The 15946-nt window shown below is 32.5% G+C and overlaps 2 protein-coding genes across 3 annotated transcripts; both read left to right on the top strand.

Moving 5' to 3' along the window:
• Positions 1-1164: 1164 nt before the first annotated feature.
• LOC120767394 lies at positions 1165-2206 on the top strand. The gene is made up of 3 exons (XM_040093413.1): positions 1165-1268; positions 1340-1560; positions 1993-2206. Exons 1-3 carry the CDS (start codon positions 1266-1268, stop codon positions 2135-2137), a joined length of 369 nt encoding a protein of 122 aa, XP_039949347.1. The 5' UTR covers positions 1165-1265; the 3' UTR covers positions 2138-2206.
• Positions 2207-3015: 809 nt separating this feature from the next.
• On the top strand, positions 3016-14754 carry LOC120767966 (lysosome-associated membrane glycoprotein 1). 2 transcript variants are annotated; one of them, XM_040094369.1, is made up of 5 exons: positions 3016-3030; positions 3091-3339; positions 13145-13519; positions 13779-13997; positions 14052-14389. In XM_040094369.1, the coding sequence occupies exons 2-5, from the start codon at positions 3276-3278 to the stop codon at positions 14387-14389; spliced, it is 996 nt and encodes a 331-aa protein (XP_039950303.1). In that variant the 5' UTR covers positions 3016-3030; positions 3091-3275. The 2 variants fall into 2 exon arrangements, with proteins under 2 accessions (XP_039950303.1, XP_039950304.1); XM_040094370.1 differs by lacking the exon at positions 3016-3030 and having other exon boundaries at positions 3276-3339; positions 14052-14754.
• Positions 14755-15946: the final 1192 nt, after the last annotated feature.

Here is a 15946-nt window from a genome sequence, read left to right as displayed (position 1 = left end):
ATTGAAAAACCCGTTATGTAATAAAAATCATCAGTAATTGATGGAATAAGCCTGAAATTATAGCCTGCGGTAATAGACATCTAATATGACAGCCTAAACCTGGGGATTTTTGGAAATTAGAATAAGACAATACGCCGACAGACTTCGGACGTTACTAACTTCAGGCTTGCATTGACCGCCATTCACATTGGAGCCATAAAAATCTTCACCGACTCCCTCTCAGTGATTGGCGTAGTTGGAGTCAAACCGTCACCCATTGTAGACTTTTTTACGACTTCGAGATCTTTCTGGCCCTGATAAGAAGTCCCTATTACAACTTGCTCTTAACCAAGTTAACCTTGCAATTGTAAGTATTATGACTGAACACTGTCCAATAGATTCACAAACGCTGCTGCGGAGGCGTACTCCAGTCCATTCGAGTGGGCAGAAAAGCACCCCCGTGGTTTCAAGGAGCTCAACTAGACAGTATGATCAGTACCATCCCCAATCTTTATCCTCCACTCCAATCCTTGTGCAAGAAGGGTAAGGTAATTCCTGACATCTCGCACAGTCTGTTGCGTCTGTCAGACCAGAAGGAGTAGGTCGGAACATTACATCCGTCAACTACAGCTCTTGCTCCTGTTAGTGACAGTTTTTGACATGTTCCTTGTTTCTGCGCACCTGACGTGACTTGTTGTTATTCGTTGCCCTTTATTATAGGAGTCTGTCCCCACAACAAATGCCGATGGCGTTGTCAAGTAATACAACACTGCAAAAACCTCAGTGTCGCTGGTAGTCCATTAGCAGCAACCTCCGATTGTACATATGTCACTCCCTCAGTCCCAGGCTTGCTACAATTCTGCCGCGACCAATTAAACTCCTACAACTTACTAAAATTACTATAACAATAACAACAACAATTGCTTTTAATAGACACTTTCGTTATTCGAAAAACTTCAAATAGAAAACGTTTCCACATTTTTGTAAATATGAATTACGTTGTAACAGGTTTTGAAGACAATCGAATGAATCATACCATAAAAACATATAATTTGTAAATTAAAATTAAATTTTTTTATTAAATATTTTCTAGAAAAGAAATCATTAAAACAGAATGATGTAAACAGAGCATAAAAATTTTATTCGATAAAGTTTATAATTCATCTGGCATCGCACTAAGTTTATGTCTAAATTGACAACCTAAAAAGGTGGCAGCGCAATTATTATCCCCACACAATTTGTATTGTCATTCAGTTTGGCAAAAAATAATTCTAACAAATAACATAATGGTAAGTATTTCATTGATATAAAAAGTTTATTAATTATATTTAACGACTTATGTCGTCTCCAATCTATAAAGGAACCAGCACAACAAATTTTGAGCGCATCGTCAGAATGGGCAACACCAGTTCACAAGAATGCCTTAATGCAAACGAAATTGAAGTTACCCGTGGAAGATGCTGAACAAGACTGGGTAATGCAAGTTGTACGCAATAGGGAAGGAGAGGGAGTACCACTCAAAATGGGTATGGAATTATATGCCGCTAATAAAGTAGGACGTCTACCATTCCTCAATTCGAGGTGAGTGCGAGTGTGGCTTATACGAACTCTAGAAAGTGTCAGAGCTAAGTTCAAACCCATTTAGACAGTAACATATGGCGTATAATAGAGTCGAAATTCCATAAAGCGAATCTCAAAAAAACTGCGTTATATAGAAACATCCATTTTCCATCATTTGTGTTAAACATTCCGTAAAAATTCCCTGAAGATTCCAGTTATAGGGTTGAAAAAATTCGTAGTATAGAAATATTCGCTATGAAGGAATTCTTTATAAGAATCCCAAAACCTGAATTTTAAGTGAAACTTAGTTCATAATACAAAGATTGTATTGCATTATGGAAAATTGAGCTAAGAGCAACTTTTTAAACTTGTTCATTAACCATCTCGTGTTTATGCAGCTTTTTGAACCTCAGTTATCTCACTTTTATTATTAATATCTATTATATTTTTTAGCCACATGATGCGTGATATTATATTAGCTAGAGATGAAATGATTGACTTCTCCGACATACTCGGTCATCCCGATCACTTTGAGTTCCAGAACCAGCCACATGCCACCGTCGAAAAAATTATGGATCGCAATCCCAGCTATTTGTAAATGTAATTTCATTAATAGAAATGGAGAAGAGTTTTGCATAAATACATAAATATTTAGTTGTAACATAAACATAGTTTATTTTTAACGTGACGAAATTGTGGAGATGAGAGGTATTTATGTTAAAACGTTAAGAAAACATGCCCTAAACAAAGTATATTAAGTTTGCCACGAAAATGATAACAAAAAGGTGATATGGAAATACGATATAGGATTACAGAAAAAATTATTTTAGAATAAATACTTTCTCATAACCTGTCAATTGGTACATTGCATCATGTGTCCATAAAGCTAATATCCTCTTATGAGCTAAGGATAAACTCATCTAAATATCAACTACTGCACATTTTGCCTGAACGGCAGCGATATTTCCTTCCTTTTCTCAGGTGGGGAGATGGCATGCCATAGTGGCGCGAATACCTCTTATAGTACCCACCGGAGAATGTGAATTTGCTCAACAATCTTGGATAATTATCAAGTGTTGGACCAAAGAGAAACGTGACAAGATGAAATGACAAATTTTGCAGAACACACCGACAAAATTTTATAATTCCGTAAACGAACATAACCATACCACAGTACATACTGAGACCATACGTAGCCCAGACTGTGGGTCTGAACGTGTCAAAAACACGTCATTATTGATAGACACTGTACATTTCCTTTTTCACTTCGAGCACGTTCACATTTATGGTAGTCATATTGAATTTTTTGACATTTCTGCTTTTACGGCAGAGGGCGCTATGTAGCTGAATCAGCTGAATCATTCGTCTTGTTCGCCATTTGTTGTTGCATTTCGGTCAGTTTTTGAAGTACGCAAAGAAGTGGCAAGAACAAAAGACGTAGAAAATTTTAAAGAGCTTGCTGAAATTTAAAGTCAAAATACCAAATAAATTGTATTTTGCCAATAAAAAAAAGTAGAAGCATCAAATTTAAAACGTTGGTTTATTTTTTAGGCAAATAAATGTTATTTTTAGTATTTCGTCTACTTTAAATGCTATACGTTTTGGATACAAAGGAGTACGGAAAATAATTGGAAAAATCATTGCAGCGCAGTTAAAGTTTTCATAAACACTGACATTTGCACCATTTGGAAAGCCGAAAAATAAATAATTTTTGTGTGTTGGCTAGTGCTATCAACATGTTTCATAATAAATATTTGACTTTGACTTTGGTGCTGAGTATTTGCAGCGCTCTAGTTTGTGGTGAGTAATAAACTTTAATAACAATGTACATACTTATATATTTATTTGTCAATTACTGCATTAATTTAAAGTAATTTGATTATATATTCTCCACTTGACATATTATTAACGTAAGCTTTGAATTGTAGCCTATATGAAAAAAAACTTTAATTTGATTACTGACAGGTAATGTAGTGGTTGGACATATCAGCCCATTAGCGCAATCCGTTTTGAGCTGTGCACAGATTTTCATGTTTTTTTTTAGCTAACAATCATATGCTTGCTTTTTTCTTGATTTTATTTTTATTTTCACGCTGTAATTTGCGTTGTGCCTTCTCCCAATGTTTTTAATTAGTTATACTATATGGGGAAAAGTTAAAGGGTTTGCTTCGGCCAGCTGCAAGTAGCGATAGCGGGAATGTCGCCGAATTGCACCGTTTTCACTGTGCATAAAACGCTGCTGCTGTTATCTGTTTAAGGTTCTTTGCATATTAATTTATTGTGAAATACGGTTTTTAATGTAAAATGCATGCTTAATTAAATGATAAGCTGCAAGTATTTTATTACATGTATTTTCGTGTTTCTCAATAGCTGATTTAGCCATATTCGTCTGTCTGTATATCTGTGAGCTAACCCCTCAGTTTTTGAGAAATCACATAAAAAATTTCCTCCTTTTCTCTGCGAGACCCTGCTAAATTGACGCCAATATCGGATCACTATAGCATACATATATGCAGCTACCATACAAACCTCTTATATTAGTCAGAATAGTTAGTGCGAATACTTTTCGAAATATAATTGGAGTAGAAATTTTCTTAAAGAAGCACCAATTTTGTTTAGTTAAAATTTCTCATTATAATTGTGTTAAAATATATTATTTTCTTATCCATCCCTCATATTAAGTCTTGTTATCGCAAACTCAAAACAAAGCATTCGATACATACATAGGTATATAATAAATACTTATACTTATACACGACTTAGGTAAATATAATCGTTGAAGTGTATTTGTTGCCAATTTCTATTTTTACCAATTTTGTTTTGACAGAGAAACAAAGCATTTCCAGTTATTCGCTATTCACGTTTTTATCACAGTTTTAAATAGTAAATAAGAAAAAATATATGCATACATATACATAAGTACAAACATATAATTGGGAAGAAGTCTATTAGCATATGCCTGTATAGGACAAAAGTGCCGTTTTGTTATTGCGTTAGTCAAAAATATTTTTGTGTTATGTACTATATACATATAGTACATACCTAAGTATGTCTGTGCATATGTGAATTTCACTGCCGTATATTTAAATACTTATGCATGCAAATAATTTTGTACGTCATTGATTTTTTTCTTCTACTAAAGCAAAATTAACGTTTTTTTAATTGTTTATATTTTTATATACTTTTATACCTGATTTTGTTTTTTAATTTTTTAATTATTTCTGTTTTTGTAAAAAAAAAAATAAATTACATTTTGCCATGTCAAATAGGATTTTGCATATTACATACATGCTTAAATCCTTATTTACTGAAAGTTCTTGGTACCAATCACTGCCAGCAACCTAATACATCTACTTATGTACATATGTACATGGTTTCAAAATGTACATAAATACCCGACTATTATTGTACGACTTTAGGTCTCGAATATTCTCAGCTCAGTTCTATGAGATCAACAAACACCCCCTTCCATCCGCAGTTTTACGATGTACATATGTATGTATCTAAGCAAATCCCACCCGGCTGCAGTTAGAAATATGCCTATCATCATATACCTTATAAGCAAATGTACATATGTATGTATGGATGTATGAATTGCCATTACTATTGCATTGCACTTTGTGACTTTTTGTTCCGCGGCCAATCGCTGCGGTTGGTAGTGAGTTGCTAGACCTCAATTTCCTTTGATTACGTTTAGAATTACATACATACATATGTATACAAATATGCGCTGATTCAACTAAAGTTGATTCGTACTTGCCTACATACATATGTATGTACGTACACATATGTATAAATATTACGATTATTTTTGTTTTTAATAATCGCTGTGATGCTGGTTTCATTATTTACACCGCCCACTATATTATTTTTCATGTTCTCTGAAAGAAACCTCGGATACACTATGAAGTATATATAGGAATGATAAGCGCGTCGAGCTGAGTAGCTCAGTTTTTGAGATATCGATTTTAAATTTTGCACAAGTCGTTTTCCTTCCAAGAAGCTGCTCACTTATCGGAAGAATATAACATAAAGCTGCCATACTAACTGACCGTTCAATATCAAGTTCTTTTATGACGTACTTTTTCATTTGACAAGATATCTTCACGAAATTTAACATAGATTCTTTTCCAAGGTAACGCTTTAATTGCCGAGCGTATTGTTTCGATCGATCGCCCACGGTACAACCTTCCAGATTGAACCATCATAACTTGTAGCTGTTATACAAGCTGATTGGTCGGTATAAATATCTTTTTATACCCTATTATCCTATCAAAATAAACTTGTGAAGGGTATTATAGCTCCAATGTAGTCGCACATAACGTTTTTTCTGTTATTATTTTTTTACGATCATTTCGGCGATTTTTTTCATCAAACATTAAATTTTTTGGTCATATTTTTTTTATGACGACATTTGTACTTCAATTCATCACTCATTAGTGTAGTTATTCACTTTTCAAGCAATTGCATCATTCTTATGCAATTACACTACATTTTTGTTGTCATTATTTAATTGTTGCTGTGTAAAGAGGGTGCACGTCTAACTCCCTGTACAATAATGTTAAGAATAACTGCCAAATTGGGCGCTTCAGAAACGGGAAACTGCCATATAAAATCATATTATTTATTATAAATATTGAATCCAATTTTTGGTCGCATTTGCCTATTATATAACAGTAATAAATATAGTATGGCATTTAAATGTCATTGCAATGCTTGACGCTATTGTGCGTAATATTTAGTGGTAAATTGTTGGCATTACATAAGTCGAGCCGCCAACGCCTACACACAGCCTCTGTGGCATTGAACTAGAACTCTGGACAAACTAAAGTGCAAATGTAGACTTGCGGTTTTCAAGTTGGCAAGAGCACTACACATGTTCTAGTATTTGTACCTATACTTTTGCTGCAATGCATACATACAAATAAGTATTTTCTCATAAAGCACTTAGGATAATCGATAGTTGTGGCTTATTCTAGCGGTTTTGTGGGTGTAGTGTGCAAAAAAGTATTTTATTCAATATTTACATTAAGAAGGTAATTTGCTTTACATAACATTGATGTGTATTTATTATTTACTAACCGCAAACTAGTTTATTTTGTTTATTAACGGTGTCTACACACTATATTAAGTTTAAATAATAATAAAATTTGTAAGTATATAAAAATGTCCGGTTGTGAAACAACTGCTTGGTTTCAGTGAAAACGTGATATCATACGAAATTTCACTGAAGCCTAGCTGCGATATTTATACTGAATTATAAAAGTAACAATATGTTAAGTTTATAAATATGTGCATATAATTGTTTGTATATTTATTTTAAAAATTAAAAAAAAAAAATATTTTTATTTTTAAAATCCAAATTTTTTTTTTAGTTTTATTTTTTATTTTTTTCACAATAAAATAAAAATGGAATTATTTTCACTGACAAATATTTTCGATCGCATGTGTTTACTAGCGTAATATGCATGTCACATGTCATGCTATTATGATTATATTTTCTAAAGCGACACAGGTGTTGAGTACTAAAAAAAAAATATTTTTATTCTTTAAAAAAGTAAGTCATGTTTCTGGAACAAGCGGATTTGAAAAATTAAATTTAGTACTGCGTAGAAATAATATTATTTAAAGTAATATAATATTACTATTTTCTATTCTACATTGTCAACTCAGCAGCAGTGCTCAAAATATAAAAATAAATTTTTGTAATAAAATATTTGCTTTCACAGCTCTTAAATTTAAAGAAAGCAATAAAAAAGTAAACCTGTCTGCACTGAAACTATATATAATACTCAAGAACAAAAACAAGCGTATGAAAATAATGTCTATGCCAAATTTCGTGAAGATATCTAGTTAAATAAAAAAGTTTTGTATACAATGACTTGATTTTGTTCGATCTAGTGGCTCAATAAGACCTCCAACGTTACCTTCTGTCTGCTAGAAACTTAATATACCTTGTTCAGGGTATAAAAATATTAATTTATGTAAAGAAAAATTTAAAAAATGTATAAACATGTACAAATAACCATATCTGCATTTCCTCGCAACGAAATAGCTAGGTATTTACATTTATTAACGCAACAGTTGTAATTTCGTGTTTCTCCACATTTTTGTTTGCTTTTATCGTGTTTTTATCAGCAAAAGCACAAACAATTGTTACATTGTCTGGCTTATATGGAATTACTGTATTTGAGCTTTAGCGTATACTCAACTTAATTTTAATAAATTTAAGTTAAATAAATAAACTTTGAGTTTATATTACTTCTCGCTTTTCTGTTGTTACCTGCATACATATTTACTTGCATCTTTGCGCAAACAATTAAAATCAGTTATATGTACTTATTTGCATTGTCTATTTGTTTTCCTTTGCCCATTTACAAATGCTTATCTGTGCAAGTATTTGCATTTTCATTACTTTGCACACCCACTAACCAGTTTCTGTGCATTATCTTACTTTTATTTGTTAAAAAATGTAAATAGCTCTCTTTCATTCCTTATCGCAATTGGCTAAAGATTGTAATTTCCTTTAATTTTAGCTAATCAGTCATTCTGAGATAAGTGAAGGCTAGAAATATTTGGAGAAAATTCTAATAAAAATGTGAACTTATCTTTTTATTAAATTTAATATGGTATATGCATTTAATTTTACATACGCACATATGAATTTATGTAGGTATCTACAACAAATCTAAAGTGGTTTTAGAGATTCTGTTGACAGTTGAAAACGCATATTGCGTTACTGCAACCAATATAATTGCGTAGAAAGATAAACAATAGAACTATGAATTTGTTAACTTGGATTATGTGGACTTTTGAGTAAAAGAAAATTGTAAATCGTATCAAAACAAAATGGAAAAAACTATTAATCTTAGATGTAGATAACATTAGCAATTAAAAACGAGAAAACAGTTATAATGCCCTCCACAGCCTTCACAATTGATTTCTTAAAGCAAAAAAAGCAAAAATATTAAAGTGGTCCGATCTGAATATTGTCTAATGGTTCGATATTGATTGCAACAAAGCAGCTTCTTGGTGGAAAGAGCGGAAGTAAAATCTATATCTTAAGAACTGAGGGACTAATACCTCGTATAATATGCGTATACTTCTTAATTAATTTATTTAATTCACTAAATGAAATTTGTCAATCAATTAATTTGTCAAAAGTATTTTAACTCATAATGTCAAAATCAGCTGTTTTGCTTTGTTTTTATGATAAAAAATATATTTTTCAGTCAATTCAGCCAAGAAATTGTGTATTTGTGTGATAACTATAGGAGAATGGGCTGTAAATCACACAAACTCGTAAAATATGTAAAAAAAGAAATTCACGTAAAAAAATAAAAATAAATGTATTTGATTTGTATTAAAAAATGTTTAATATACATATGTAAATAATTAAATCATCCTCCAAAGTAATACTTTTTTATACTCTCGCAACAATGTTGCTAACGAGAGTATTATAGTTTTGTTCACATAACGGTTGTTTGTAAGTCCTAAAACTAAAAGAGTCAGATATAGGGTTATATATACCAAAGTGATCAGGGCGACGAGTAGAGTCGAAATCCGGATGTCTGTCTGTCCGTCCGTCTGTCCGTCCGTCCGTCCGTCTGTCCGTCCGTCCGTGCAAGCTGTAACTTGAGTAAAAATTGAGATATCATGATGAAACTTGGTACACGTATTCCTTGGCTCCATAAGAAGGTTAAGTTCGAAGATGGGCAAAATCGGCCCACTGCCACGCCCACAAAATGGCGGAAACCGAAAACCTATAAAGTGTCATAACTAAGCCATAAATAAAGATATTAAAGTGAAATTTGGCACAAAGGATCGCATTAGGGAGGGACATATTTGGAAGTAATTTTTTTGGAAAAGTGGGCGTGGCCCCGCCCCCTACTAAGTTTTTTGTACATATCTCGGAAACTATTATAGCTATGTCAACCAAACTCTACAGAGTCGTTTTCTCCGGCATTTCCATATACAGTTCAAAAATGGAAGAAATCGGATAATAACCACGCCCACCTCCCATACAAAGGTTATGTTCAAAATCACTAAAAGTGCGTTAACCGACTAACAAAAAACGTCAGAAACACTAAATTTTACGGAAGAAGTGGCAGAAGGAAGCTGCCCCCAGGCTTTTTTTAAAAATTGAAAGTGGGCGTGGCGCCGCCCACTTATGGACCAAGAAGCATATCTCAGGAGCTACTAGATCGATTTCAATGAAATTCGGTATATAATGTTTTCTTAACACCCTGATGACATGTACGAAATATGGCTGAAATCGGTTCACAACCACGCCTTCTTCCAATATAAAGCTATATTGAATTCCATCTTGATGCCTTCTTTGTATAATACCAGTATAAACATTAGGAACCAATGATGATAGCGGAATAAAACTTTACACAAATACGGTATTTGAAAAATATGTAAATGACGGATAATGAAATCTCGATTATCACTTTACCATGCGAGAGTATAAAATGTTCGGTGACACCCGAACTTAGCCCTTCCTTACTTGTTTTTATTAAAATTTTCTGATTTCTTTTTGCTAAATATTTTAAATGATTTCAATTATTTATGAGAACGATCTATACATATAAATCACTCGGGGACTCCCCTAAATAAAATTCATGTACACATGTTCACATGATGAAGTCATTTTGAATTATATGCAATGCTTTGTATTTAGCGCATAATATATGTATATGTACATCTACATATAATATGTACGTATGTGTGTAAGTTTTAACTCTGCAAAAAACAATTAAAAACGTCACCTTCGGCTGCACTGAAGCTAATATACCCTTCAGAGGCGCATTTCTTTTAGTAACAATGTATTTAAGTAAATCTAAAGATGTAACCGGCAAGTGGTTTTCATCCAAAGGAAAATATTTGACTAGTTCCTTGAATATATCTCGTTAACTGAAAAAGTCTCCGATGCAAGCATTTGACTCCGATCGTTCAGTTTGTATGGAAGCTATATGCTCCGATCTGGACAATTTCTTCCGATATTACATTATTTCTATGAACAATAACTCATGCCAAATTTTGTGAAGATATGTACATATATCGTCAAATGTGGAAGTTTTCCTTACAAGAACCTTATTTCGATCGTTCAGTTTGTATGGCAGCTACAAATGAGCAGCTTCTTGAAGAGAAAATGACGTTTGCAAAATTTCAAAACGATGTCTTAAAAACTGAGGGACTAGTTCGTATATATACAGACAGACGGACAGACAGACGGACATGGCTAAATCGACTCAGCTCAACATACTGATCATTTAAATATATACTTAATATATACTTTATAGGGTCTCCGAGTCTTCCTTTTGGGTGTTACAAACTTTGTGGCAAACTTAATATACATACCTTGTTCAGGGTATAATTAAGTTTACTATTTAACTATATGCGTATAACATTTGATCGATTTGTGTTTGTTTTCTACGCATTTACCTTTGTCAAGATGATATTCTTAAGATTTGCCTCCTAATATAGGTATATAGATTTGTATTATTCAATTAATACTCAACAGTGCGCTTTACTTAAATAAAAAAATGATTTATTTTTTTTTGCGAATTATCAGAACGTTCTGAAATGAATACTTATAAATATGTATGTAAATTTGTATGCAAAACGCTACAAAACAGCATGCTATTTTCTTTACTTTCTGCTGTTAAATAAAATATATACATATGCTGTGTTTATTGTTTTTGGTTTAACTCTTTTTTGTGCGTCATACTTATTACTGTACTTTAATACCATACCTCCATTCACCCATGCAAATTGCTTGTGTGGTCATTGCTACTGTCAATCGACTGCACTGCGTTTGCACTTTATTGTTCTTATTTTTGTTGCGATTTCATTGTCAGTACCAGCCAGTTGCACATCTTATCTCTACGGGTCTGCTTTCCGCCCTTTTGTTGTATTTTCGCTATATAAATTTTGTTTCTCTTATTAATTTTTATATTTTTGAAATTACTTAACTGCCATGAAAAACTGAATGAAAGATAATTTTTTTTAATATAATCCTGAAAAAATAACTCTAACTAATTATGTTTTTTTCTTTTATATTTTTGCTTTTCTCACTTATCTTGATATTGTGTTACATATTTGATATAAATAAGTTTATTTTCATCATTTGTCTTGGTTTTCATACAAATGAAGAGCTGCATCTGTTCCATATATGTATGTACATACATATGTACTACCTACATACATCTGGGCATGTGCAGCTTTCTACATTATTATAAGATTTGACGACTCAATTTACTTTAATATACAAGTACAACTATAGCTCTGCGCTAAACAAGTCACACTTGAAAACATACAAACCTACATAAATAATCTGCATTTATCGCGGTTCCGTTTTACATTCTATGAATCATGATCATTACTTATTTTTATTTATTCGTTTTTTTTCGTGACTAGTTTTTATTTTCGCTGATCCAACAAGTAGTCGTTGATGACGACGATTCGCTTGATTTCCGTGGAAGAAAACCGAGTGCGAATGCTTTGCACAAAGAAATTGATAATAATATTGACTGACAACTATTAAATAAACAAGCTGCATAAGGGAAATCAAGACTTAAGCCATACAATCACTCTCATTTACCCTCTGTCGCAAAGCTACATTATTTTTAGAGCTTAACAAGTGTGCATGTGTTGAAATTTGCAGTCTTAGCACCATTAATATACTATCAATTTCTTTGATTTTACCTTCATATTATATAAAATGTAATTTTATAGCAAGTTTGAAACTAAAAGTTCGCTAAACTTTGGTAGTCTGTCCTAGAAAAGTTGTTGTCACAAGTTTTATTTATATGTAATTGTATGCGATTTTAAAATCTGATTTGATTTGATATGTAGATAACATTAGTATATTTGTAGAAATTAAAAGCTGTGATAGTAAATAAGCAATAGTCGAAGAGTTTTGCTCGATTGCAACACACTTATGTATGTACATATATGAGATTGAAAATACTTTTCTAAAGTGTCTAAATGGAACCTGGGGCCTCCACTAATATAACTTATAAACGCAGATATTCCCACAAAAGCGTTCAAAATACATTTTTTTAAATATTTTTGTGAACTAGAAAAAAGTAAGTTTAAACTTTAAAGACAGAGCAGTTACTTCGTATTTAGTTGAGCTTGTTTCTCAAATTGTTTTTGTGTTCTAGATTATATTATGTGTATGTGCATATTGAACTATTAATTTGCACGTTTTTAGATTTTATTTGCTATCTTTTGTTCTAGTACAACAAAATATGTAAACAGGTGACACAGGGTGACTTATAAAAATAAAAATTTTCCCACATAATTCGTGCTCACTTTGATTTCATTTGGGTAACTCTCTTTCAGCTGAGAAATTAAAATTATTTTTTAATTTAAAGACGTTAGTTCAAAGCTATAATTACTGTACTATTAAATTTAAATAAAAATATAATTGTTTTTAATGAAAAATAGTATCGTAAAGAGAATAACTAAGAATATTTTGGTAAAATATGAACTATTTTATTTTATAAATTTATTACAAATTTTAATCTAATATGTTTTTGGAAGTGTTTCATTTGTTGATTATAATTATATAATATATGTTTTCTTATAAATATAGCCGCCCAACTCGATGTGAGCCTGGACAATGCAAAATTACCTGCTGATGCAGCAGCATCAGTAGCACCAGTTGTTGCAAAGGATGAAGGTGTAGAAAAACCGAAATCTACCACACCAACCACGACGTCCAGCACAAGTTCGACAACCACTACAACTTCAACAACTACAACTACTACACCAGCACCTACAACAGCAGCGCCGACCACCAGTACAGTGGCACCAACTACACCCGCTGCACCCAACACCACTACTGTAGCGCCAATAACAACAACACCTGCGCCAGCGCCATTCCCAGCACCAGAGATTGGCATGTGGAACTCCAGCTGTATTATTATGCACTTTGCTGCACAGTTGAATGTTACCTATGAGACCAAAGGTGAGGCAATTTTTATTAATTTTACATAAATATTATTATTTGGAAAAAAATATTTATGTGATCTCGATTTACTTATACACGGTGCCGTAGAGAGAAAATTTCGTGCTTGGGGATGATTGTAGTAAAAAAAATCTCATTGTTGCTCTTTTGAAAACTCCGTACTACGGATAAATTGTCCTTGATATCTATCCACCTTTCCCCTCCCTTTTTTATATTTACTTAAATATTTGTAATATGATTTTTAAATAATTAATTACAGAAAACAAAACTGCTTCCCGTTTATACAATATCCCCAAGGATGCCAAGGTCGAAGACTCCAATTGCGCCAACATTTCACAAACGATTCACATTATTTGGGGACCTGTTGAAGCCATACACTCTATGGTACTACAATTCGATATGGTTAACAAGACTAGCGAGTTGAAACAGATCTTCATTACTTTACCACTCACCAGCGAACACTTCCCCGATGCTAAGGGTAAATAAGTAATTGTAGTTATAAATAACTGTTGCTAACGAATATGTTTTGTAGATAACGAGACCATCCAACTGATCCACAACGGTGATGAGTTCGTCACCCCGGTACAAATGTCTTACCATTGCACACGTGCACAAAAATTCAACATGACTGAGGTAATGCAAGATACCAAAGTAATTGGCACCATTACGCTGAGCAATGTACAAACCGAGGCATTCATCACGGATCATCGTAACACCTTCTCCACAGCCATGGATTGTGATGGGCCGAAAACAATGGATATTGTACCCATTGCTGTCGGCATTGCCATGGCCGCACTCATACTAATCGTATTGATTTCGTACTTGTGTGCGCGCCGTCGTTCCACATCGCGTGGCTACATGAGCTTCTAAGCGATTAGCATGTTGCTTGTTTGGCGTTAGTGACAGTAATTATATATGTATGTAGGCATAGGCGGTCGTAGATTTTGTGGGGGGCACGCTGGGTGGTTATTTTTTGTATAGGATTATACTGCGAAACAATTTCTTTTAATTCGAGCAGGAAAAAAATAATAGCGTTTGAATTTTTTTTTGTTTTTGGTTGAGAGAGAGAATGAGTAAAAAGATTGAATTGCCGAGTTTTGATTTACTTTGTCACGTAACATACAAAAAGGGAAAGAATATGCAAAATAACAACTAAAAACAGCAAAATAATAGAAAAAACACAGAGCAGTCATTTAAGATATTCATTCAATAACAAAAAACAGTAAAAACGAGCGTAATACAAGCAAGTAAATGCACTACAATTAGCAATTTTAATCCAACAGACTTTTAATAAACACTAAGTACAGTTATAATTCTATAGCAAACAGGGTGCAGTTACAGAAAATATTAAAATATAGGCGGACCATTGTGTCCAACAATTAACTACTTAGTTTTGCATGCCCCAGTGCACTGTAGTGCAGAAGTTTTTTTTCAGATTTTATTTTTTTAATCGGTTATTATCATTATTTTTTATTATTTTATAGCTCTTACTCAAAACGATTTAGTGCGCATATGCAAAATATATTAATTAGTAACATTATATATGAAACGAATTCTTTTGTTTAGTGAGTTTGTCGTCAACTTGCGAGACGTGACTTCTAAAAACGCCTTCCTTTTTACATACAAAAATGTTTTGTTCTTTTATAAATAACCTTATACACTTAAATATTTCAAAATAGCTATATATACAAACACTTTAAAAATCTTCACCAACAACAACATCAATATTTTAAAGCATGAAGAAGAAGAAAAAAACAACAATAATAAAATAAAAGAAAAACAAACACAAAAAAAAAACAACAATAGTATCTATAAGCACGCTTCTATACTTTATTAAACGATTCTTATTGTTCTATATCTACATATGTATGTATTTGTATTTTAATATTTTAAAGAATTGGCTAATCATTGTATGTATTCGAAAAATATGCACTTCAGTGCATAATTGAAGTATGTGTATATGCTATTATGATTTCATTACAAATTACAAATACAACTATGTTATATATACAATTTTTTATATTGCATATCGTTGTGTAATCACAAAAAATTTACCAAACATCTCAGTAATGTATATGAAATCTATGAAGAAAATTAGTTTAAAATTAGGTACTTGGCATATATATTTTGTTTAAAAATTTTTATTGTAAAATTTAAACTTGGCCTTAAATAAAGTGAGGTAACTGAACGGATTGTATTTTTTTATTAAGTACTAATTCGGTCAAAATATACATACAAGGTTTTTATAAATTTACAAGTTTATGCCCGTCGACCCTAGGTGCTTTAGCTTCAGCATGTAAATTTTATAAGGGCAAACGGATTTGGACTTGTTGATGATACTCTGCACCTCCTCAACAGTGAAAGTAAGTGATGCGCGGTCTTTTGGCATTTTGCGCACCCGTCGGCTAATACATCGTTTGGCTTTGT

The sequence above is a fragment of the Bactrocera tryoni genome, chromosome 2 (assembly GCF_016617805.1).
Source record: "Bactrocera tryoni isolate S06 chromosome 2, CSIRO_BtryS06_freeze2, whole genome shotgun sequence".
NCBI lineage: Eukaryota > Metazoa > Arthropoda > Insecta > Diptera > Tephritidae > Bactrocera > Bactrocera tryoni.
This window is presented reverse-complemented; position numbering and strand designations above follow the sequence as displayed.